Source organism: Staurois parvus, unplaced genomic scaffold (genome assembly GCF_062004578.1).
Source record: "Staurois parvus isolate SC_StPar_1 unplaced genomic scaffold, SC_StPar_1.0 ptg000175l, whole genome shotgun sequence".
In the NCBI taxonomy this organism is placed as follows: domain Eukaryota; kingdom Metazoa; phylum Chordata; class Amphibia; order Anura; family Ranidae; genus Staurois; species Staurois parvus.
In genome coordinates, this window is record NW_028317971.1 from 366104 (window position 1) to 393522 (window position 27419).

Below are 27419 nucleotides of genomic sequence, written 5' to 3' on the forward strand. Positions count from 1 at the left end.
TAAATAAACCCCTTTGTCTGCTCTGTGCCCTCTTTTTTATAGTGAGGTAGCTGGCTTAAACAAAAGCCCCCTTATTAGCCCTTCTAGGCCTGCTCTCTATAGTTCATGCCATGCAGTGCATTGTGGGATAAAAAAATTATCCCTGGTGAATCTACACATAAATTCACCGGGACCATAAACCTCAAACCTCCAGGATTTGCCTTGAAACCATGGCAGCTGCAAACCCAAACCTCATCTTTACTAATAATTTGGTAGATTAATTATCTCAGAACCCTTCAAGTTGACCACAGTTTACAAAACAGGAAGCAATCACTGACACCATAATCTTATGTCTAAATAATAGAGAAATGCTAACCATAACTTTTGATATATAAAATACTGGAAAAAACAGAGGCAATGGATAATGACCATCATTACTAAGGTAAAAATATGTGGAATAGTATAGTAAACAGTGTTAACACAACATAATTTGTGACTGGAAAGATACTGTTCAAACGCTTTCCCATGGTAAAAAAAAGCTTAGACAAAATCCTCTAAATAAGGGCATTATTATGCAATCACAAGTACTGTACTCACATTGACTATAAAAGGCACCACCAGCATTACCAGGATGAGCTCGAGCTTGGGATCTGGAATGTAGTCCAGCAGAATTTCCTGAAGCTGCACAGAGAAAAACACAAAGCGTGAGGGATATACTCTGTACAAACAGACCTGTCACTTCAGAGCTTTCCCAGCCAGAGTCCAAACATAGTTATTGGAACGTTAGAATGGAGATACAATAACATATTACACAGTAGAATGGAGAATAAGGACACATTTTCAGCAGACAATCAGGATCACATATACACAAAGCCAGTTCATAGACATCTGCTGCACATTAGGTTTTTAAGTGGCCCAGAGTGTCTTACGTGTAGAACAACACACTATAATCTGACAGATATTTTATAAAACAAAATCTGGAAAAATGTAATTACTAGCAGGGGCGAGTCTGCTGCCTTTGATGCACCATAGGGACCCATAGAGAACAGGACAAACCCATTGGGGCACAATTGAGATGAAATGTGGAGCCAGGTGGTCAGGATGGAGAATACTTGCAGACAAAATAAAAAAAAAACAACTTTTTTGTAATAACCAGGGGCGATTCACTTCAGAAGTGAAATGTACAATAGTAAATGTGTCATATTCCTTTCATTAGAGGAAAGGATGATGGCACTCCCAAATCATTAACTACTGCACCCTTTGATGAAAGGAAGGGATTGTGGCACTCCCAAAACATTACCTACTGTACACTTTATATCTGACATTCACTGTAACAACATCACTGCCTATCTTTTTCAACATAATGCTGTAAAGAACAGAGGACGGTAAAGATGCAGTAATGTGGTACTGCTTTGACGTGTAAGTTCACCTTTTAATCAAATAGGAAAAGGTGAATGACTATCGCACTATAGGTCGCTGATCACCCCCATTACCCCCATCACTATTATAGTGTTTGTACGGATCAATATATTAATCACAAACAGAACTATACTAGCGTCTTTTTAGTGTAGTGTCCCCAAAAAGGCAGTGTTAGCAGGATCAGCCCTGTTCACCGATTTGAATCAATTAATTGTGGGCCAAAGCAATTTGTACGCACAACAATGCATCACTGCCCTCCCAAATTCAGCTCTTGCCAGATAATCTGCATGGAAACCTATCACAGTTTCCAAATGTAAAACGTTTTGGGCCTAACTCCCAACATGGGCATTACAAAAAAGAATGAATTGTGGTCATATTGGCCCATAGACCCAATTCATCACATGCCCATGTTCTCTGCTATTACATATTTGCCAAACAAGGACCAGCAATATACTGATACATTGCTGGACTTTGATTGGTTATACCAGCATGATGCTTGCAGCTACAGTTTTTTTCAGCTGGCGGTCGGCTTTTATGTAAAAGCAAACCTAGTGGCTAATTAGTTGCTGGATCACTTTTACAAGAAGTGGGAAGGGACTCCCCTTCCACGGCTTTCACAGACTCTCCTGTCCCACCGGGGAACCCAAGAATGCACCTGGGGTTCTGACGGCTGACCATAGAGGAGAGTCTAATAGACCCCAGATTTCTCTAAAAAGAGTACCTGTCAAAACCTACTGTGCTCATAGGAGATATTTACATTCCTTGTGATAACAATGGAAGTGATTTAAAAAATATATAAGGGACAAAGGCAAATGTCAATCCACCCCCCCCACCATTTATGGGAGGTATCACCGCGATCGTCAGAATGAGCACAATGATTATAGCACTAGACCTCCTGTGAAAATCTAAAGTGGTAACCTGTGAAAGGTTTTAAAGCGTCGCCTATGAATATTTACGCAATTCGTCACTGCTGCATGGGCGTGAACAATTTTAAAGCATATCATGTTTGGTATCTATTTACTTGGTGTAACATCCTCTTTTATATTTTATCAAACAATTGGGCAGTATATTGTTTTTGTGCATTAAAATTAAACAAAATGTATTTTATCCAAAAAAATGCATTTGAAAAAACTTTGTGCAAATACTGTGTAATATAAAAATTTGCACTGTTTTATTCTCTGCTTTAAAAAAATATATATTGTTTGGGGCTTTAAAGTAACTTTCTAGCAAGAGAAAAAAATTTTCACGTAACCAAAAAGTGTCAGAAAAGGCTTTGTCTTCAAGTAGTTAGAAGAGCGGGTGATGTGTGACATAAACTTCTAATGTTGACCCTGAAATGCCAGGATAGTAGAAGCAACCTCTCCAAATGACCCCTTTTTGGAAAGCAGACACTCCAAGGTATTTGATTAGGGGCATGGTGAATATTTTACAGATCTGGTTTGTTGCCACAAGTTTTTGGAAAATGAAAATGTATTTTTTCTTTTCTTTTTCAAAACCCTGTGACAAAATCGATATCTGCAAAATACTCACCATGCCTCTTATCAAATTCCTTAGGGTATCTACTTTCCAAAAGCACAGTCATTTGGGGGGTGTTTGTACTATCCTGGCATTTCAGGGCCTTTAAAACTGTGATAGGTAGTGAGGAAGTGACATGCCCTTTGAAAGCCTGATGGTGGGCATTGGATTTTTGGGGCCTGTATGTGGCTAGGCTGCCTGTGAGAGTTCCCACAGAATTATTAACCCCTGTCACACTGAAAGATTACAGCATGGACAGAGGAGGATGTCACCTAACAAAGGAGGTATCAGCACAAGGCACATATCCTACAGACTGTAAGTTATGTTCCTTGTGCTGGTTTTTGTGTATTTTATTTTGTTTGCACTTAGGCTTTAAAGTGACACTAAACAATATCCTTATTCTTAAAAAATCCACTGCTTAAGGGCCTAGTAATCTTTTTTTCATTAAACCATTTCTTGCTGTGTTAAAAGGAATTTATCTATCTATAGTAAATATTCTCTACAATTTCCATTATTTACATCAAGTAGTTCTGTTCTCTTAGAATCTGCTCTTGTCTGAGGTCTGCATCTTTATTTCATGTAAATGTTAGAGGGGCAAAGGGGACAGGGTTACAGAATACTTTTTGTAATTTCATTTCCCATTACAGATGCTAGAAATTAAATGCACACAAAAGGTGTTGGGCTCTGATCAAACACAACCTTTTGTAGTCACAGAAAAGTCAATGTGAAATTCTACAAGAAACAAAGTGAAATCCAGAGCGCTTAATGCTTATTCAATGGAAAGCAGGGCTTTCTTTTAATTGCACCCAGTGATGAAAGTATGTTTATATATCCACACAGATTCACTGCTGGCGTAATCCTATAAAAAGAGAAGTGGTATATACATTTTTACTATTTATAATTGAGTCTTCTAACACTGTAGAACTAGAAGGAATGGAATAAGGACCATTAAACACAGGTTTTTCTTTCCCTTAGAAGTCGGTGTTTACCTTTGTCCATCCTGGAATGAGGAGGACGAGGCTTATTATGGTCTTCTCCACAACCATTATTAAGAGGTAAAGTATACATTGCCCAATCCATGCAGCTGCCTGTGGTGGGTCTCCTGAAAATGAAATGAACATTTCAAGTTAAACAGAGATAAAGTCATTGTAATGCTATTGCTATAATATTATGCCACAGCTGCAATGCAATGGAGAAAAAACTGACCATTATCTGCCAAACAGATGGATTCTGAAAGTTCAAAAGTAAAAGCGATAAGTGAGACTCTAGCCAAAATGAATTTTATTATGGAAGGGTGCTACTTCTGCCAGGTTTTGATTAATCAATGAAAAGGTTAAGGCTCATACACCCAGAATAAGCATTTGAAAGTGATTAATCCTGAATTTACAATATTGAAATGATTAATAAACTAGTAAGGATTAAGTCACTTACATACAACAAACAAATACACTATATTGCCAAAAATATTGGGACACCCCTCCTAATCATTGATTTCAGGTGTTCCAATCACCTCCATATCCATAGGCGCATAAAATCAAGCATCTAGGCATGCAGACTGATTCTACAAACGTGTGAAAGAATGGGTCACTCTCAGGAGCTTAGTGAATTCAAGGTACTGTGATAGGTGGCCACCTGTGCAGTAAGTCCATCCATGAAATTTCCTTGCTATTAAATGTTCCACGGTCAACTGTTAGTGGTATTACAACAAACTGAAAGCAAGCCTTCTCATCGGACATCAGTGCCTGACCTCGCAAATGAGCTACTGGAAGAATGGTCAAACATTCCCAGAGACACACTCCTAAACCTTGTGGACAGCCTTTCCTAAAGAGTTGAAGCTGTTATAGCTGCAAAGGGTGGGCCAACTCACTATTGAACCCTATAGACTAAGACTGGGATGCGTGTAAAGGCAGGCGTCCCAATACTTTTGGCAATATACTGTACATAATAAATGGCTTCAACAAGGTGTTCTTTATTCATTTTTTGTATTTATAATTTTTAGTAATGCCTAAATGTGTTTTGACACACAGTTGGGTCCAATGTTCAAATTTTTTAAATTTTGTTTTAGGTAACGTTATTTTCAGCCTTTTTGCAAATTCTATTTAATTTTCATTTTTTTTTGTTTATTCTTTTTGCATTCCCAGCCTGTGCCCTACATATATATATAGATATTTTGGTGATAGGGTATATAGGGTTGTTTTTGTATATCATTTCAATATACATTTTATTACAATTTGCACAGCATAATGGAGCAATACATTACATTTTCTCTAATACAAAGGACCTTCCCTATGAGCACATGAAGCCACTTGTCTCTGAGGAAGCTACAATAAAATTCATTAGGCCAAACCCTTCTGAGAAAACCCTCTGTAAAAGCTACTGTGAGAGGTGTAGGTCACATGTGGCAATATCGCACCAGTCCTGCTGGGCCCTTACCTATCCACCATCGCACCTGCAGACTCTCACAGACTCTGGCTTCGTAAGCCTGACTCGGGCAATCACAACTTGCATCACTGTATATATCTAAACAGATCGAAGACTTTGACATACGTCACTGTTGTATGTGCTATTGCCAGATAGGATTGGTAACATGGAACTTTACCTATATTACATGTTCCATTATTGGAGATGTAGCCGTTTGCCTGCAGCACATTTGTGAATAACAGCCCAAGATACATGCATAGTCATGCATTCAGCATTTACTGATGGCATGATGGTACAGTCAGGTCCATAAATAATGGGACATCGACACAATTCTAAAATTTTTGGCTCTATACACCACCACAATGGATTTGAAATGAAACAAACAAGATGTGCTTTAACTGCAGACGGTCAGCTTTAATTTGAGGGTATTTACATCCAAATCAGGTGAACGGTGTAGGAATTACAACAGTTTGCATATGTGCCTCCCACTTGTTAAGGGACCAAAAGTAATGGGACAATTGGCATCTCAGCTGTTCCATGGCCAGGTGTGTGTTATTCCCTCATTATCCCAATTACAATGAGCAGATAAAAGGTCCAGAGTTCATTTCAAATGTGTTATTTGCATTTGGAATCTGTTGCTGTCAACTCTCAAGATGAGATCCAAAGAGCTGTCACTATTAGTGAAGCAAGCCATCATTAGGCTGAAAAAACAAAACAAACCCATCAGAGAGATAGCAAAAATATTAGGCGTGGCCAAAACAACTGTTTGGAACATTCTTAAAAAGAAGGAATGCACCGGTGAGCTCAGCAACACCAAAAGACCCGGAAGACCACAGAAAACAACTGTGGTGGATGACCGAAGAATTCTTTCCCTGGTGAAGAAAACACCCGTCACAACAGTTGGCCAGATCAAGAACACTCTCCAGGAGGTGGGTGTATGTGTGTCAAAGTCAGCAATCAAGAGAAGACTTCACCACAGTGAATACAGAGAGTTCACCACAAGATGTAAACCATTGGTGAGCCTCAAAAACAGGAAGGGCAGATTAGAGTTTGCCAAATGACATCTAAAAAAGCCTTCACAGTTCTGGAACAACATCCTATGGACAGATGAGACCAAGATCAACTTGTACCAGAGTGATGGGAAGAGAAGAGTATGGAGAAGGAAAGGAACTGCTCATGATCCTAAGCATACCACCTCATCAGTGAAGCATGGTGGTGGTAGTGTCATGGCGTGGGCATGTATGGCTGCCAATGGAACTGGTTCTCTTGTATTTATTGATGATATGACTGCTGCCAAAAGCAGCAGGATGAATTCTGAAGTGTTTCGGGCAATATTGTCTGCTCATATTCTGCCAAATGCTTCAGAACTCTTTGGACGCCGCTTCACAGTGCAGATGGACAATGATCCAAAGCATACTGCAAAAGCAACCAAAGAGTTTAAGGGAAAGAAGTGGAATGTTATGCAATGGCCAAGTCAATCACCTGACCTGAATCCGATTGAGCATGCATTTCACTTGCTGAAGACAAAACTGAAGGGAAAATGCCCCAAGAACAAGCAGGAACTGAAGACAGTTGCAGTAGAGGCCTGGCAGAGCATCACCAGGGATGAAACCCAGCGTCTGGTGATGTCTATGTGTTCCACACTTCAGGCTGTAATTGACTGCAAAGGATTTGCAATCAAGTATTAAAAAGTGAGTTTGATTTAGGATTATTATTCTGTCCCATTACTTTTGGTCCCTTAACAAGTGGGAGGCACATATGCAAACTGTTGTAATTCCTACACCATTCACCTGGTTTGGATGCAAATAACCTCAAATTAAAGCTGACAGTATGCAGTTAAAGCACATCTTGCTCGTTTCATTTCAAATCCATTGTGGTGGTGTATAGAGCCAAAAATGTTAGAATTGTGTTGATGTCCCAATATTTATGGACCTGACTGTATATGACTAAACTTATCTTCACTTCTGGTTTTCCCTAATTTACATATTTTAGTGCTATCCTTACTGAACAGCCTGTTCATAAAGGGTGGATTTGGAACACATTTTGGCAGCTTCCAATCTAGCAGGCTTACCGTGTCCCCTCAGTTATCCTCTGACATATACATATTATATTATCATATATATACATATATTATATATACACACACGCATACATACACACACACACACATATACAGTGCTCTGCATAAATGAGTACACCCCAACATATTTGTCAGAAAAACTTTACTTTACTTTCAGAATCAACATTTTCTATGGGACACTACACTACACAATACTCCCACAAATGTAAGACATTGATTGCAACATTTGTTAATTTGCACACACAAAAAATGTATTTTTCTTGACAAATTCATTCAAAATCATTTTGCAAACATGAATACACCCCAATGAAAGTTCTAGCAGCTAAGCTAAATTTTAGACAACAAAATCCTAATTAACAAGAATTCTACTACAGATGAGTCTAATTATTCATTAAACAGGTGACCAGCAGAAAATTAATTAGCAAAGGGCGTTACATAAAGAAAATTGCTTCCCATTTCATGCTTTCAGCAAATGCACCACATGGAAGAAAAATGTCAAAAAGCCTGAAAAAGAAAATAATTTCTTTACACAAGAAAGGTGAAGGCTACAAGAAGATCAGCAAAGCTTTACTTATGAGTCAGAATACTGTAGCAAAAGTGATACAAAAATTTAACACAGGTGGAACTGCAACCATCTCACAGAGACGTCCAGGCCGTCAATGGAAGTTAACACCTCAACAGGAGCATCTTCTGATAAGAAGGGTTGAAAAAAGTCGCCATGCAAGTTCACTGCAGTTCACTAAAGAAGTAGAAAGCCAAACTGGGGTGATTGTTTCCTGTGACACAATATGGCATACACTGCAGAGGAATAGCATGTATGGGTGATGTCCATGAAGGAAGCCTCTCCTAAAGCCCATGCACAAAAAAGCCCACCTAGAATTTGCCAGGGCTCAGGCTGAAAAAGAAGACTACTGGGACTCTGTACTCTGGAGTGCTGAGACCAAGATAAATGTTTTTGGAACTGATGGCTTCAAAACTCTATGGCATTGCAAAGGTGAGTACAAAGAAAAATGCATGGTGCCTACAGTGAAACATGGTGGTGGTAGTGTCCTTCTGTACAGCTTCATGAGTGCTGCTGGTGTCGGAGAGCTGCATTTCATTGATGGTTTCAAGCATTCACAGATGTACTGTTCAATATTGATATTGATTGGTCGTCATGCACTTTTCCAACATGACAATGATCCAAAACACACATGTAATGCCACTGTTGCATTTTTGAAGAAGAACTGGGTAAAAGTGATTCTGTGGCCAAGTATGTCTCCTGATCTGAACCCAATTGAACACCTATGGGGAATTCTGAAGAGACAAGCGAAGCATCATTCTCCATCCAGCATCCAGGCTCTAAAAGAGGTAGTTCTAGTTCTTGAAGAATGGAAATATGCAATATGTCGCCAACTTGTTCATTCCATGCCTAGAAGACATGGTGCTGTCCTTACAAATCATGGAGGTCATACAAAATACTAACTGTAGTAGTTTTTGTTGTGGGGTGTATTCATTTAAGCATCAGCTAATTTGAGTAAAACTGAAGATTTTGTAATCTAAGTTATATTATTAACTTTACCTTCATATAATGAGCTAAATAAATGTTCTATAAAACTCAGTTTTGTCAAAATTTTGGCAATTGCTTTTGTGTTCATTAAGAGATCGAGAGAGAGAAGAGAGAGAAAGAGAGAGAGAGATCGAGAGAGGGAGATCGATCGAGGGGGAGAGGGAGGGAGAGAGAGGGGGAGATCAAAAGAGAGAGATTGGGAGGAGAGAGAGAGAGAGAGATCAAGAGGGGGAGATCGATCGAGAGGGAGAGAGGGGGGGAGGGGGGAGAGGGAGGGAGAAAGGGAGGGAGGGACAGAGAGGGAGATCGAGAGAGAGGGGGAGATCGAGAGAGAGGGGGAGATCGAGAGAGGGGGAGATCGAGAGAGAGGGGGAGATCGAGAGAGAGAGAGGGGGAGATCTAAAGAGAGAGATTGAGAGGAGAGAGAGAGAGAGAGAGTGGGGGAGGAAAAAAAAAGAATAAGTACATACCATAGAAGGTAGCAGTACTCTTGCTCTAAAGTTTTAATTTAAGGTGACGGGTGATTCAGATTACTGATATTTATTGTGCTTCCAAATGTATTTATTTAAAAAAATATATTAATGTCCATTCTCACTATATACTCTGAATTGCATCTGTATGACAGGGCACTAAATGTCAGGTGCGCTTCCCCTACCCCAATTCTGGTGTCGGTTACTGTATCCTCTTAGGAAGAGGTCACCACCTCTCCTTCTAAAAACTGTTAATTACGCGTCTCCCAAAAATAATGTCAAGCAGAAGTTCTCTAACCAAGTAAGCCACTACGACATATAAAGGGGAATTTAAGCAGATAATGCTTGTTTTCAAGACTTAACACAGTTAGATACAATACATATCTAAGACCAGTTTGTTATTGTTATGGGTGCCAGCTCTGCCTCCCCTTGACCTTTTCATTCACAGCACAATTACAGGTCCTCACACCCCACTTCATAGATTTATTAAAGCTCTATATAAGATCAACTAACCATAACAGCCAAAAACAAAAAAGCAAAAAGCCATTGTCACTGCTGTCAAGAGATCACCTATCTGGCCACAGCTATGCAAGTGAAATGTAAACAAATTAAAGTTCTCATGCATAGCAAGTCATAATGAAAGACCTCCATCACCCTTGTAAAAGTACATGCTCATCTTTTAACTAGTTAGTTTTAAAGGGGGCTTAAATGGCAGTTTAACAGTAACAGTTTAACAGTATCATTAAAGAGATTGTACCACACATTGCTGTAATAACCTATTTTTTAACTTTTCATTTATTTTAAAGCGATTGAACTACAAACTATGCAGATGTCCTGTTAGAAAATATGTTTAAGTAGAAAGAGGGGCAAATGCAAAATAAAATGGCTGCCTGCAATTTGATCCTACTTCAATTTACAGTTGCAAGAAAAAGTATGTGAACCCCTTGGGATTACGTGGAGTTTTGCATGAATTGGGCATAAAAATGTGCTCTGAACGTCATCTAAGTCACAACAATAGAAGAACACAGTCTGCTGAAAATAATACTACACAAACATTAGATGTTGCCATGGTTTAATTGCAAATAACATGTAAACATTCACAGTGCAGGGAGGAAAAAGTATGTGAACCTTTGGACTTAATAACTGGTTGACCCTCCTTTGGCAGCAATAACCTTAACCAAACATTTCCTGTAGTTGCAGATCAGACCTGTACAACGATCTGGAGTAATATTGGACCACTCCTCTTCACAAAACTGTTTCAGTGTAGCAATATTCTTGGGATGTCTGGTGTGAATCGCTCTCTTAAGGTCATGCATCAGCATTTCAATCGAGTTGAGGTCAGGACTCTGACTGGGCCACTCCAGAAGGCGTATTCTGTGCTGTTGCAGCCATTGTTTTGTTGAATTACTTGTATGCTTTGAGTCATTGTCCTGTTGCATCACCCATCCTCTGCGGAGCTTCAGTTGGCGGACAGATGGTCGTATGTTTTCCTGCAAAATGTCTTGATAAACTCTGGAATTCATTTTCCCATCAATGACAACAATCCATCCAGGCCCTGAGGCAGCAAAGCAGCCCCAAACCATGATGCTCCCTCCGCCATGTTTTACAGTGGGGATGAGGTTTTGATGTTGGTGTGCTGTGCCTTTTTTTCTCCACACATAGTGTTGTGTGTTCTTCCCAAACAACTCAATCTTGGTTTCATCTGTCCACAATATATTTTGCCAGTAGTGCTGTGGAACATCCAGGTGCTCTTTTGCAAACTTCAAACGTGCTGCAATATTCTTTTTGGACAGCAATGGCTTCCTCCATGGTGTCCTCCCATGTACTCCATTCTTGTTTAATGTTTTCCTTATTGTAGATGTGTCAACAAAAATGTTAGCATGTGCTAGAGATTTCTGAAGGTCTTTAGCTGACACTCTGGGATTCTTCTTTACCTCATGCAGCATTCTGCGCTGTGCTCTTGCAGTCATTTTTACAGGACGACCGCGCCTAGGGAGAGTAGCAACAGTGCTAAACTTTCTCCATTTGTAGACAGTCTGTCTTACCGTGGACACATGAACATCAAGGCTTTTGGAGATACTTTTGTAACGCTTTCCAGCTTCATGCAAGTCAACAATTCTTGATCGTAGGTCTTCGGAGAGCTCTTTTCTGCGAGGCATGGTTCACATCAGACAGTGCTTCTTGAAACCAGTAAACCCAAAACAGGTGTGTGTTTTTTAAGGGCAGGACAGCTGTCAGCAACACATCCAATATCATCACACTGATTGGAGTCCAGGGTGGCTCACTCCTGGCTTCAATTAGCTCTGGGAGAAGTCATTAAGCTAGGGCATCACATACTTTTTCCTCCCTGCACTGTGAATGTTTACATGTTACGTGCAATTAAACCATGGCAACATCTAATGTTTGTGTAGTATTATGTTCAGCAGACTGTGTTCTTCTATTGTTGTGACTAGAGATGAGCGAATCGAACCAGGCGAAGTGGAATTCGTTTCGAATATCAGGAAAAATTTGATTCGCATCGAATCCGAATTTTAGCCAACTTCGGGTGCACGAATCGAATTTTTCCCGATCAGCCGGCAAAAGTGTCACTGCAGAGAGCTCCGCTATTTCTGACAGTTCTGACAGTTCATTTACAGCGGATGAAACATTGTATCTATTTGTTTCCATTTAGGATACAGATGTTTTTATTCGGAAATAAATAGATACAATGTTTCAACCGCTGTAAATGTGAAGGAACTGTCAGAGAACTGTCAGAAATAGCGGAGCTCTCTGCAGATACACTTTTTGCTGTACTGGAATACTTCTTCGTTTCATTCTTCTTCTTCTTCTTCTTTTCATTCTTCTTTTCATTCTTTTCATTCTTCTTCTTCTTCTTTTCATTCTTCTTCTTCTTTTCATTCTTCTTCTTTTCATTCTTCTTCTTTTCATTCTTCTTTTCATTCTTCTTCTTTTCATTCTTCTTTTCATTCTTCTTCTTTTCATTCTTCTTTTCATTCTTCTTCTTCTTTTCATTCTTCTTTTCATTCTTCTTCTTCTTCTTTTCATTCTTCTTCTTTTCATTCTTTTCATTCTTCTTCTTCTTTTCATTCTTCTTCTTCTTTTCATTCTTCTTTTCATTCTTCTTCTTCTTCTTTTCATTCTTCTTCTTCTTTTCATTCTTCTTTTCATTCTTCTTCTTCTTTTCATTCTTCTTTTCATTCTTCTTCTTCTTCTTTTCATTCTTCTTCTTCTTCTTTTCATTCTTCTTCTTCTTCTTTTCATTCTTCTTCTCATTCTTCTTCTTCTTCTTTTCATTCTTCTTCTTCTTCTTTTCATTCTTCTTTTCATTCTTCTTCTTTTCATTCTTCTTCTTCTTTTCATTCTTCTTTTCATTCTTCTTCTACTTCTTTTCATTCTTCTTTTCATTCTTCTTCTTCTTTTCATTCTTCTCATTCTTCTTTTCATTCTTCTTCTTCTTCTTTTCATTCTTCTTCTTTTCATTCTTCTTTTCATTCTTCTTTTCATTCTTCTTCTTCTTTTCATTCTTCTTCTTCTTTTCATTCTTCTTTTCATTCTTCTTCTTTTCATTCTTCTTTTCATTCTTCTTCTTCTTTTCATTCTTCTTCTTCTTTTCATTCTTCTTCTTTTCATTCTTCTTTTCATTCTTCTCATTCTTCTTTTCATTCTTCTTCTTCTTCTTTTCATTCTTTTCATTCTTCTTCTTCTTTTCATTCTTCTTTTCATTCTTCTTCTTCTTCTTCGTCGTGTCCCGTGACTGCCCAAATGAGTGAAGTGTGCGGTGATTCTAAGATCAACGGCACTCATCTGCATGTCATACTGACTGACAGTATTATTTCTCTTCCCCAGCAGACTCCAAGGGCATTTAAATTAAAGGTACAGTGTTCTGCACTAATATAAAGGCTCTCTGAAGCCTAGAAACCCTTTAAATAAGTTAAATTCGCGGCGAATAAATTCGCATCGAATCGAATTTCTCCCGCAAATTCGGCGAATCAGCCGAATCGAATTTTTGAATAATTCGCTCATCTCTAGTTGTGACTTAGATGACGTTCAGAGCACATTTTATGCCCAATTCATGCAAAATTCCACGTAATCCCAAGGGGTTCACATACTTTTTCTTGCAACTGTACCAAGTTTTGGCTGCCCTTATTCCTTTCCCATTGCAATATCTTGGTATGACCTTCTCTTTTTTTCTCTATTAACCTGTGCAATTTTATACTTACTGAATAGGTTCGCCTTTTGGAACACGTAACATGCTCCAGCTCCGGTAGGCAGTTCCCCTGATCCCCCCTCATTTTGACAGCGAGCGAGGGATCTTCTCCCTGCACCAGCTGCTGTAATCCAAAAGCAGCGTGACCATGCAGGGTTCTGCCCACATGAGCGTTTCATTCATTCACCGTTTCTTGTGAATGCTTGAACTACAATTAATGTCAACTATTGCAGCTGATGGCTTGTAGTTCTGAATGAACTGTGAGGTCACTGATGACAGCTCTCATATTTCATTCACAAGCCCTGCAGCTTGAAAATTGTCAACCCATATGAAGGTACAGGCTGAAAGCTGCAAGGTTTGTTGGCAGGAGTCTGAAATTGCACCCCCGATCCTCTAATGATGGGTGCAATGCATTCCAGGCTACTTAAGGAAAAAATAATACACACTTTTTTTCTCTGCAAAAAAATGTGCATTTATTATTTTTCACAAAAGCTGAAATTATCCATTGGATAACAAAGTCAATACAATATAAATCTACAGATTGACATAAGTTGAAAGCTGTGTGAGCAGTGGAAAGAAAAAAAAGAGTTTCAGTAAGATCAAAGAACACATTTGAAAACAATATTTAATCAGTAGCCGGCCGGTAGCCGGCCTAGAATATTTGTATAATTTGCTTACATAATTGCTTTAACTAAATATGATAAATATTACTTCAAAGAGCCCCCCAAGCAGAAAAAGTATAGGAATCTCTGCTGCAGACTAAAATGAGAGCCAACTTTTTTTTGATAGAAAAAATATCAAATCCTACACAATGTGAAAGAGAATTTTGTAATTTCTGTCTGCAAGGGCAGCTGCAAAGCTAATAGGTCATTTTACATGATGTAACCTGCATTCTTTGGAGCAAACACAGAGCTTCAACAAAGAGCTGTCATCTGGTTATATGGCCATTCTAATTCCATTTCTGTACGCTCAGGAAAAAAGCATGAACAAACTCTGCAATATTCCATCACACATCAGAAGACCTATTCCTGCGGTCATAGATTATCATAGAGAAGGTGGACACTGTGCACATATGTAACAGGTTTTTGCAAAATGGATTTTTATCTTCTCTAGCTGCAATTCCTAGGTGTAACATGGATCAGCATTGGGAGCTGCACAGCATTTAATAACGAACCAGTATCTTATTGTTAATAAAAAAAATCAGTTTCATTTGTAAATTCACCAGTTTTGCTTTACATAATAATGGAACTAAAAGATAAAAGCTTCTGAGAGTTAGTCATTCGTTTGTATGTAACTTAATATATGAAATACTGCATCAGCATTTCCATCAAATTATAAAAAACAAAAAAAAGGTAGAATGAGTGACAGTAAGGAAACTAGACCACATGAATCTCTGTGGGCTTGACTGACAGTTTCTTGAGTTGCTAGCTCATGAGTTCCTTGGGTTCCAAAATAGAATCTACTAAAACAGTGGTACTGAATTAAAATTCACAGGGGTCCAGTAAGGAAAATTTTCTTCCAGCGGAGGTCCCAGTGTAATGTTGTTGCTATGACTCAGATCCTTCACATCACAGTTTCCTGTGCACATCACATTTCCTCCTCCCACCTCCATTCCCCCACTTTTATATCACACACGGACCCATCACAGATCGCCCCATCACAGACCCCCTACCCCAATCACAGAGCCCCCCCATCATCAACTGCTCCATCACAGACCCCGCCAATCAAAGTCCACCCCATCATAGACCCCTCATCACAGATTCCCTCTCAATACAGACCCCCTCATCACAGACCCCTCTCATTACAGACCCCCCTCATCACAGGCCCCCCTCATCACAGATCACCCCATCACAGTCCTTCCTGACACAACAATTTATTTAAGGTGATCTGTTACAGATTCCTGTTCCTTTCATAACATTGCAGCACTCCCCCCCCAAAGTCCTACCTTATTCACACAAAATGGCAAGCACGGCAGGTCTGGACATAGGGCGGGCCTTTTCATGTTAAGGGGGGGGTAAATGATTGCTTAGACTGCCCCCACTGCCGAACAACCAATCACCCACTTCCTAACATGACAAGTCCTGTCCTATGTCCAGACCTGCCATGCTTGCCGTCTTCTGTGAATAAGGTAGGACAGTGTGGGGGAGGGGGGAAAGGGGGGAGTGCTACAATGTTATGGAAGGGACATACCTGCTGAGGACAATAGTGGCAGCAGCAGATGGGGGAGTCGTCGGTAAGGAGAGGATATTCAGGCAACTATTTGGTGAGGCTGCGGTCCGGAAAGGAATGTTTCTGGGTCCCGATCCGGACCAAGGTCCATCATTTAGTGATGCCTGTACTAACAGGTGTAACTTTTTCATATATATCAGCCCACTTCAATCCACAATCCAGTAATCTCAATAAAGAGAAAGTCTCCCCCCACAGGATGAAAAGACTGATGACAATAGAAAAAGCTTCAAGATTATGAAGTCACTTAAGAAGGTGCCATTTTAAAAGGCACCTACTTTTATCTGCGGAGGGTAAATCTAAGCATGTTCACTACTGGATCCACTGGCAGACAGTCTCCGCAAATTCATCAGCACTTGGATTTCTGGTCTTGCTACAAAAAGTTCTGTGAGCACTTTGCAAACTCAGTGATTTACAGTGCCTTCATCAGGATTTCCTGTGAGCCTCAAGTACCATCTTGAAGTGAGGCACAGCTCCTTGCCAATGCAGCAACAAATAACTATAATACTGACTTACTGCTTACGCATAATAGTGGGGGGCAGATCACTAATATAAAAGATCTCCTGTCACAGAGGTGCATGGGAGGCAGGGTCCAGAACCAGTGACCTGCCTAAAAGAACATGAAAAAAAAAGATAACCTATAGATAACAAACACAAAACAATAATAGCATACATTTCTTTCCGTTACAGTCCAGGTCCCAAACACAGTGGATCTGATAAACACAACCTGTAGCTATTCCATAAATGCCCACTGGTCACACAAATTTGCGCAGTGAAATACCTGTGCAAAAATGCACCATCAAACTGATTCCCTGGCTCAACTTGACTTACTCTAATCTTACAGTGTTACTGCTCTCCCACAGTACACAGAACATGGAAGTGCAATTATTATATATTATATAAACTGCCAAGTCAACTTATAAACTGCTAAATACCTTATCTCATCAGCAGTTACAGCAATCTTTTGACTTCTATCAGTGTCCAGAAGAGCACTGGTTAAAGCTTGTAGGAGGAGTTTTCATTCTCCCCTGATTGTCCTATGATGCTGCATAACCCCTGACCCTCTGTCTGGACAGCGCTGATTGGCCCTGTGCCTCTCCCAAGAAAAAAAAAACTCTAGTAATATACACCAAATGGAGCATGTGCAGCTTGCCCACAATCAGCAGATCTATCAGCAGATGAAATTGGGGCAGTAGAAGAAGGGGAGGATCAAACATCCTTTTTACACAATGCGGAGGATTAACCCCTTAGGTTCCGCAGTGAGTATAACAAGCATTCTTTATTACATATACAGACTGATTTTACTGTTGTGGGTTTAGTAACACTTTAACCTAGCCATAGATGACTAGGTTTTAATAGGCTGAAAAAAAAAACAAAACAGATTTCTCTATCCACACACGAGAGAATGATAGAGGAATACTCCCTGCTATGAAATTGTGTTCTGCTTCAGCCGACTGATCAAGAAAAATATTCCCATTCATCAAAGTCGATCTAACAATTTACTTGTTGAAGAGGCTCTTCCACACATGGATCAATTTCGGCTGGTCCCTGCTGATCCGGCTGCATCCATCTATTGCCAGCATTAGTACTACACAAACTAAATGATGTAAACTGGATTTTTTTGCCCTGAGCATCACAAGGTAACACAGAAAAGGGAAAAACAGCTGGTTTGAACTGAAAAGTAAACTTTTACTTTGGGCTTGTTATGTTAATTAGATAAAAAAAAATTGGGAAATTACTGGGAAACAATTGGAAATGTCAACCTTTTAATCTTCAAATAAAAGCCCTCCATTTTCTAAGACTGTTTTATCCACAAAACAGATTTGCAGATAAAAAAAAAAAAAAAAGTTATGGTCCTTTGAAGGGCAGATTATTTGTGGTGTGGAAGTGTCTACAATAATTGCACTTCAAAATCACTATCAAAATAACACAAGTCAAAGGTCAAAGAGTGACAAACAACAAAGTTTTAAGTCATTGTCAAAGTTTTATTGTCATTGTACTGGGCATTGATCCAGGATTTGATAAGCTATTTCAAATAGCAGAAGCAGGAACACGGAAATGAAAGTAAGGAAAAGGTAAATGAAAAAAAAAACATTAAAAAAAAAAAAAAAAGTGTTCTTGGTTTAAAGGTATGGCTATTTATATATTTTGAAAGATTCTGCGGCTTTGGGCGAATGGGGTTTTGAGCTTGTATAGTGTGAAGCTATGTATTGGATAATACTCTTGTCACCATATGACTTACAAGCCTTAAATAATTCTGATTTTCATTATAAAGGTATACACAGGTTCTCTTTCTTCTAGTTTTGGAGATCTCTTCATCTTACCTGTACAAGAGGTACAATGTACACATTATTCTATGTATGTATGTTTATTTGCAATCAGTTTTTGGTTGAGAAGTTATTCAATATTGTCATATAATGGAGAGTACCAAAAATGTTCACTTTTACATAAACTTTTAAGCTGCTCGTAAATATTTAGTGACTTGCTTGCAATATACTGTTTAGTTTTACATTAGCATTATCATCTAAATAGCATTAAAAACTGTGTGTCCAGCTTTTACATGATATGGTTCCCACACTAAGTGGTAGCTAATAATGAAGAATGCTTTCCTTTCACCTTAAATATGCCCCTGATTATGCAGGAAGGAAACTCAGTTTGAAGCATTCATCACCATTATGCATAACTGTTATAAATAGGAAATGCCCACCCTTTCAACTGCTGGTCCTGACATATTTTTAGATACCGTGTTTCCCCGAAAATAAGACACTGTCTTATATATTTTTGGCTCAAAAAAACACACTAGGTTATATTTTCGGGGTAGGTCTTATTTTTTTATTGTACAGGTGTGGACAGGGGGTGCAGAGGTGAGCTGCAGGAAGTTGTGGATGAGGGTTACTATAGAGAGGGCCAGCTGATGACAGCTGTGAGCTGCAGTCAGGTGTTGCAGAGGTGAATTGACAGGTGAGTTTCAGACAGGGTGCAGAGATGAGCCACAGACAGGGTGCAGAGATCAGCCACAGACAGGGTGCAGTGATCAGCCACAGACAGGGTGCAGAGATGAGTTGTGGACAGGGGATGCAGAGGTGAGCTGTGGCTGCAGAGGCAAGCTGTGGCCAGGGGGTGCAGAGCTGAGCTGTGGCCGGGGGGTGCAGAGGTGGATTACAACTCAGTTCACCTCTGCACCCCCCAGCCGCAGCTCACCTATGCACCCTGTCTGCAACTCACCCTTGCACCTTTTCTGTGGCTCACCTATGCACCCTGTCTGTGGCTCACCTATGCACCCTGTCTGTGGCTCACCTATGCACCCTGTCTGTGGCTCACCTTGGCTCACCTATGCACCCTGTCTGTGGCTCACCTATGCACCCTGTCTGTGGCTCACCTGTGCACCCTGTCTGCGGCTCACCTATGCACCCTGTCTGCAACTCACCTTTGCACCCTGCCTGCGGCTCACCTATGCACCCTGTCTGCGGCTCACCTATGCACCCTGTCTGCGGCTCACCTATGCACCCTGTCTGCGGCTCACCTATGCACCCTGTCTGCGGCTCACCTATGCACCCTGTCTGTGGCTCACCTATGCACCCTGTCTGTGGCTCACCTGTCAATTTACCTCTGCAACTCCTGACTGCAGCTCACCTTTGCACATCCCCCCTCCCCCTCCAATGCCCTCATAAGGTTAGCTAGCTTTGCAAAGCACAGCTTTCAGCAGCCAGCCCCTCTCTATAGTAACTCCTGTTTCGGGTCCTATCTTCCCACTTGGTGCATCAAGCGCAATCACCGCTCCGCCTCTTCCCCACTGGCTGGCGATCACCCCTGGGGCATCAGCTTCCATGCAATAGGCTGCAGGACGAGAAACCCCACCCTGCAACACACTGTGCCCGCAGATATCTGTTCCTTCCCTGTCCCACAGTGAGTACAGAGGTAGGGAGGTTCTCAGGGTGCGGATGGTGCTGTCACTTGCAAGAGGGACTGTCACTTACAAACACAAGAGATGCACTTCTGTGTTTATAAGAGACAGTAGATATTGGTGTGCACAGGGCCAGTGCCAGAGGTGGTAGAACAGTGTTCCGCCACGTTCCGGCTGAAAAAAAGTCCTGATCACAACTAGGTCTTATTTTCAGGGTAGGTCTTATACTTTAGCACTTCCTAAAAATAGTACTAAGTCCAGGGGCGGACTGACAACTCATGGGGCCCCCGGGCAATAGGGGATCATGAGGCCCCTGTGTCCTCGCCCACACTCAAATCACACCCAAAAAAGCCTATGAAATGTACCAGGGACATCTCATGGGGCCCCCTACTGACCCCGGGCCCTCGGGCAGTGCCCAAGTTCCCCAATGGTCAGTCCGCCCGTCTTATTTTCAGGGAAACAGGGTATTAAGGAATTTTCTTCTATAGCTAAAGTCTGCTAAACTCTACTTTTAACCCTGTTTTACATATTTTTCTTCGAAATCCTTACAAAATATTTTCCTTAAGTTTTTGGTAATTTGTCAACTTCCACATTTTTTTTCATATTGAGTGCAGGGGCGGACTGACCATTTGGAAACTCGGGCACTGCCCGAGGGCCCGGGGTCAGTAGGGGGCCCCATGAGATGCCCCTGGTACCTTTTTAATAGGCTTTTTTGAGTTTGGGCAAGGACACAGGGACCCCATGATCCCCTATTGCCCGGGGGCCCCATGAGTTGTCAGTCCGCCCCGATGGAGTGTCAAAACCCATGCCTTCTTTGCTTTGTTAAAACGTTCAAAAAGAATACTATGTTCCACAATACGAGGTTTCATTAAATGTCACATGCCCACTGTCAATTATGAGACAAATACTGCCACACAAGTATAAAAAGAAGACAGATTACAAAAATTGTTCAAAGTCTGTCTTCAAACAAATGAAGCTTTTTGTTATAGCAGAGTTCTGGACACCTCAAAAACATACCTATTGTAGCCAATCAATTACTTTACAGGCTTCTGACAAGGTTTAAGAACAAATCTTCCATCATCTAACGTCAATCAAAAATTATCCATCCAAGCTCCCATACAGCCCTGCTTTTAATTTGCAATGCTTAATAGAAGAGATATTCTGATAGAGCCAAGTCCTTTCCTAGTGATTTGACTGGGAAAAGTAGAGCTACAAAGGTGGGTCTTTTGATAGTGTTAGAGACAGTGATAAAGAAGGTGAAGGGGATACATCTGTCACCTCTCTAAGTTTCCTGAACTGTGGGACTTATGTGTCACAAAGCTAGCGGAGCAGGGCTTAGACCAATCCACGGATGCTCTGCTATCAGTGCAGACATACTTTTAAGGGAGCAAACAAAGAGTGGAAGAGAACACTTAATGCACATACTGTAATACGTACTGCTACAGCTGATGGAGCACAAAAAAATGATTGTTATTCTATGTGGTATTCTTTAAAAGGCAAAAAAGGACATGTGGGAATACAAGGCAGATATGAAAAAACATTATACACACACACATAGTGTGTTTATGTTTTTATTAAAACTTACTCAAAGGCAAACTTTCAATTAAATAATATACTACAGTGGATATAAAAAAAGTCTACACACCCGTTAAAATTTCAGGTTTCTGTGATCATTTCAGAACTTTTTCTACCTTTAATGTGAACTATCAACTGTACAACAAACAAACTGAAATCTTTTTAGGGGGGGAGTAAACATAAAAAACTAAAATAATGTAATGTGGTTGCAAAAGTGTACACACCCTCTTATAACTGGGGATGTAGCTATTTTCAGGATTAAGCAATCGCATTCAAAATTATGTTAATTAGGAGTCAGTACATACCTGCCATCATTTAAAATGCCTCTGATTAATCCCAAATAAAGTTCAGCTGTTCTAGTAGGTCTTTCCTGACATTTTCTTAGTCGCATCCTACAGCAAAAGCCATGATCCGCAGAAAGCTTCCAAAACATCAGAAGGATCTCATTGTTCAAAGGTATCAGTCAGGAGAAGGGTACAAAAGAATTTCCAAGGCATTAGATATACCATGGAACACAGTGAAGACAGTCATCATCAAGTGGAGAAAATATGGCACAACAGTGACATTACCAAGAACTGGACATTCCTCCAAAATTGATGAAAAGATGAGAAGAAAACTGGTCTGGAAGGCTGCCAAGAGGCCCTCAACAACATTAAAGAAGCTGCAGGAATGTCTGGTAAGTACTGGCAGTGTGGTATATGTGACAACAATCTCCCATATTCTTCATATGTCTGGGCTATGGGGTAGAGTGGCAAGACGGAAGCCTTTTCTTACGAAGAAAAACATCCAAGCCTGGCTACGTTTTGCAAAAACACATCTGAAGGCTCCCAAACGCATGTGGGAAAATGTGTTATGGTCTGATGAAACCAAGGTTGAACTTTTTGGCCATAATTCCAAAAGATATGTTTGGCGCAAAAACAACACTGCACATTACCATTCAATATTGGCACAAGACCTTCAGGCTTCTGCTATAAAGCTGAACATGAAGAGGAACTTGCATCTTTCAGCATGACAATGACCCAAAGCATACATCCAAATCAACAAAGGAATGGCTTCACCAAAAGAAGATTAAAGTTTTGGAATTACCCAACCAGAGCCCAGACCTGAATCCGATTGAAAATATGTGGGGTGATCTGAAGAGGGTTGTGCACAGGAAAGGCCCTCGCAATCTGACAGATGTGTTTGTGCAAGGAAGAGTGGGCAAATATTGCCAAATTAAGATGTGCCATGCTGATAGACTCATACCCAAAAAGACTGAGTACTGTAATAAAATCAAAAGCTGCTCCAACAAAAGTATTAGTTTAAGGGTGTGCACAATTATGCAACCATATTATTTTAGTTTTTATTTTTACTTCACTCCATCTAAAAGGTTTCAGTTTGTTGTTCAACTGAGTTGTACAGTTTATACTTTACATCAAAGATGGAAAAAGTTCTGAAATGATTTATCTTTGTCTAATTTTTTTAACATCACAGAAATCTGACATTTTAACAGGAGTGCGTAGACTTTTTATATCCACTGTATATATTATAGGCACTATTATTCTGTCCCAAATTCAGCTCCAACAAGAAGATTTAGAAAAACAGGGAACGCAGGCAAAATGTCCATATTCGAGGTATATCTGAATCCATTGCCGATTCCCAACTTCGCCGACACCTCCTGTCCTTCACCGCAACCGCCCCCTTGGTCCCAGAAGCGGAGTGGCGCATAGACAGGGCCCACCGTTCTTTGGGTCCGAGACCGGCTGATGGCACCAGACCACGTGATGTCATCATCCGCTTCCATTTTTTTGAGAGCAAGGAAGCCTTGTTGGCCTCTGTACGCAACGTGCCCTCCCTGGAATTTAAAGGAAACCGGCTTCAGCTCTTTTGTGATCTCTCTCCGATTACCCTGGCTAAACGGCGAGCGCTGAAGCCACTCACCACGCATCTTCAACACCATCGTATCCCTTACCGCTGGGGATTTCCCTTCAAGCTGGTCGTCTCCAAAGATAACTCTCAAGTTATTCTACGTGATCTTTTTGAGGCGGACTCTTCCTGAAGCAACTGGGACTACCTCCATTGCCGGAAGACAATTCCTCATCACCATCTACTCCGTCTCGTCCTTCCGCTACCCCCAGCAAGATCTGGACTCCAGTTCGTAGGGGCCGGAGGCGTCCTTCACATACTCTACAAATGCCCTCGTCCCCTTCATTCCAGCGATAATCCTGCTTGATGTTTCTTTGAGGTGTTCTTCTGTGGGCAGTTTGAGGTTGTATCCCTACCTCTTTCCCTCTCCCCCTCTCCTCTCCACCCCCCCTCCTTTTCTTCCCTCCCTTCCTCCCCCCTTCCCTTTCCCCCCCCCTCTCCCTTCCTCCCTGGGTGCCTTCTTAAGCTGTATCTTTTTGGCTGGGTTTGCCGATTGACATATTCCGGTTGTCAGTTGCCCCCGATCCCGTCCAGACATTTGCCTGGACGACTTGGGTGCCGTTGTTTTTCCCAAGTTCATATCCATACGGATATCTCTGTTCCTTATTGTTATTTTTTTTTGGTTTATCTATTAATGTTATCAGTTTTCTGCTTTATCTCATCGATGGTATTACATTTATTTTCTCTGCTGGTACATTTGCTACACTCATTGTCATTTTGTGATTGCTTTACGACTTTTATCCTATAATGTTAAAGGCCTTAATTCTGTCCAGAAATGGTGGATGGCTTTGAAGGAATTCCGATCCTCAGGAGCAGATATTATTTTTGTCCAGGAGACCCATTTTAAATCGACAGGCTCTTTTCATTTTGCCACAAGGTATTTTTTCCAATCCTATTCAGCCTTCGACCCATCTGGCAAGGCTGGGGTGGCAATCCTGATTCGGACACACTGCTCTCTTCGGGTTGTTTCCTCCAAGGCCGATCAACATGGTCGCTTCATTATCTTAGATTGTATGCTCGGTGACACCCTCCTTATTTTAATGAATCTCTATGCCCCGAATTCAGATCAGTTACAGTTCCTCACACAAACACTCGCTAAATTAGGGTCCTTCTCCACTCCTCATATGATTATTTGGGGTGATTTTAATTTAATCCTTTCACCTCACTAAGATAGGAAGGTTCTCTTCGAGTCCACTCCTTTGAAGCGGCAATGCTTCTCCTCAAAATCCTTCCGCAAACTGATCAGGGAGCATCGCCTCTTCGACGCCTGGTGGATCCGACACCCTACCCACAAACAATTTACTTTTTACTCTAAACCTCATTGAAGTTACTCCCGCCTAGATCACTTTTTCATTACAGCTCCTCTTCTCCCTCTCCTAGTCTCTTCTGACATTAATCCCATGACCTAGTCTGACCATGCTTCTTTGACCCTAAACATGTTATTCCCCAATGTTATTCCAAAAACAGGCCATTGGCGCCTTAATGAGACCTTTTTATCCACGGAACATCTCCGTACAGAGCTCTCTCAAGGACTTGATATGTACTTTCAACTTAATGCAGGCTCTGTAACATCTACCTCAACCGTATGGGAAGCCCATAAGGCGGTATTTCGTGGCCTTTGTATCTCTATGGGCTCTCGTCTGAAGAGGTCCTCGGAGTTTGCCAGGATTGCTCTAGTCCGCCAGTTAACTCTGGCTGAACGTAAACTCCTTGCAAAACCGTCTATTTCTGGAGTAACTTCTCTTCGTGACCAAATTAAGGCCATTCAGATAATATACAGAAAAAGTGAGCGCTACTAATAGAAATACAAGTGAGCAGCTAAAAGCACTAAAGATGATCACAACCACCTTTGGTATAAATAAAATAGGTAAAGTGCAGCGCTAAAATGACAATTGGAAAAGTTCAATCTCCAAAGTTTGATAGAAAAGTGATCTAGACACACACATAAATGTTCATAGGATCAAGCAAATGATAAGTGAACACAGCTGGAATCGGGTCCGGGAAATGGCAAGAATGCACACTCACCGACCGCACATAGGGAATGCGCGTTTTGTTTTATATCCGATCAAACGAGTACCGATATCCCACAGGGAGAGATGTCCTCAAACGGTCTGCTGGGCTAATATGGTCTCCTCAGTTTGAAATGGATCGCTCACGGCACACGTCCCTTCCAGGTACAGGTATCCCTCCTCTGGGTGATATGCAGCTGTGTCTGCCGACCCCTCAGTGGGGGGTAAAAAATGGAAAAGTACCCATAGTGTAGTATATCCAAATTTATTGGTGAAAAAAGGGTTAACAACCCAGGTCAGTAATATTAATGGCAATAAGCCAGAAAACACAGAAATAAAATAGATTTAAAAAGTATGTTACTGACCCTTTAAAAGCAAACACCCAGACCTCCACGTGGTCTGGGTGGTAAAGAGGCGTCACAGGCTGTCAGTTCCTCCTGAGGCCTTTCGTGCTAAGGCACATCTTCAGAGGGGATGCGGACAGCTCTGTGACAGACGCCAAATGAATATATGGAGAAAAACGCGGGGTTCGCGCATGCGCAATGGATCGCCGCCATTTTCCAGAAGACCATACAACTGCGCATGCGCGCACATCGAAGCGCCATTTTACCACGGATATACAGAGCTGTCAGCAGTGGTATCTCCAGCCAAGCTGACTAGACGCATCTACAGCGCGATTGAGCCTGAAACATGGCTCCACGTTCCCAGGGAGGTAGGGTGGTAATTTATTACAGATAATATCCTACCAAAGAGGTAGGATAGCGAATTTCTTTCTGCAGTAATATCTCATTGGTAAATTCACCACAGTGGGGGTGACATAATAAGGGGATGTTAAAAATAAACCCATATCATGAAAAAAGCGCTCCGAGTGCCCAGATAACAAACATTCTACAAAGTGTCATTACATCCAAGTGATTGACGGTCTGTCAAAGAGCCAAACAAGCAAAGATAAAAACAATATATATCATATGTCAAAAATCATATATAAAAATGCATATATTAAATTACATAACATATCATATGAGTAACATATATATTAAATAAAAAATGAATAAAAGGCTTGTGATCGTGAAAAAACAAGCCGAGTAGGATAGCTTACAATAAAATAAATTAAATGGGTTAAGTAGGATAGCTATAAATGAATCGATTCAACTAGGACTAATGTATTAAGTATAGCGTACCCCACCCAATGCTTGCTTCTGTTTTTAGAGACACCAAATTGATGCCAGGGGTTTAGGTTGTGCATGTGACGCACCTCCTATAAGATAATTTTTATATACTGCTAAAAGGTGATTTCAACCACCCATGTTGAATATTGTAAAAAAGTAACATTAATTCATCCTTGGCATATCTTAGGTGCTCAGGGAACAATGATCACCAACACGTGTAATATATGTATTTCGGTACAAATCCTTATGTACTGATCCTTAGGTTTACACCAGAACCTAAGACAACAGGGCGAGAGGTGACTAGACCAAACAAAACATGTGTCACTTTACTCTTTTTGTTTGGTCTAGTCACCTCTCGCCCTGTTGTCTATTGATTTATGACCTGCACAGAGTATATTTCATGACTGACCAATACTAGCCCTGCATTTTAATTTTGGACTATATGTTCGTCTAGGTCGTTCTATTCTATTTATGCGATCTTATTCTATAGTATTTCTAAAAATTCAATTTATTATCATACCATCATTACCCTGAGTACTTCTGGTGTAAACCTAAGGATCAGTACATAAGGATTTGTACCGAAATACATATATTACACGTGTTGGTGATCATTGTTCCCTGAGCACCTAAGATATGCCAAGGATGAATTAATGTTACTTTTTTACAATATTCAACATGGGTGGTTGAAATCACCTTTTAGCAGTATATAAAAATTATCTTATAGGAGGTGCGTCACATGCACAACCTAAACCCCTGGCATCAATTTGGTGTCTCTAAAAACAGAAGCAAGCATTGGGTGGGGTACGCTATACTTAATACATTAGTCCTAGTTGAATCGATTCATTTATAGCTATCCTACTTAACCCATTTAATTTATTTTATTGTAAGCTATCCTACTCGGCTTGTTTTTTCACGATCACAAGCCTTTTATTCATTTTTTATTTAATATATATGTTACTCATATGATATGTTATGTAATTTAATATATGCA

General features: G+C 40.6%; 1 protein-coding gene across 1 annotated transcript in view; it reads right to left on the reverse strand.

The window, feature by feature from the left end:
• Nucleotides 1-27419, reverse strand: part of LOC149462366 (store-operated calcium entry regulator STIMATE-like) — a 134535-nt gene that overhangs the window by 19315 nt on the left and 87801 nt on the right. The window contains exons 5-6 of the mRNA XM_089676861.1: nucleotides 3903-4015; nucleotides 577-660 (exon numbers count right to left, since the gene is read on the reverse strand). Of these exons, the coding sequence (XP_089532987.1) occupies nucleotides 577-660; nucleotides 3903-4015 (197 nt within the window). The remainder of the gene's footprint in view (nucleotides 1-576; nucleotides 661-3902; nucleotides 4016-27419) is intronic.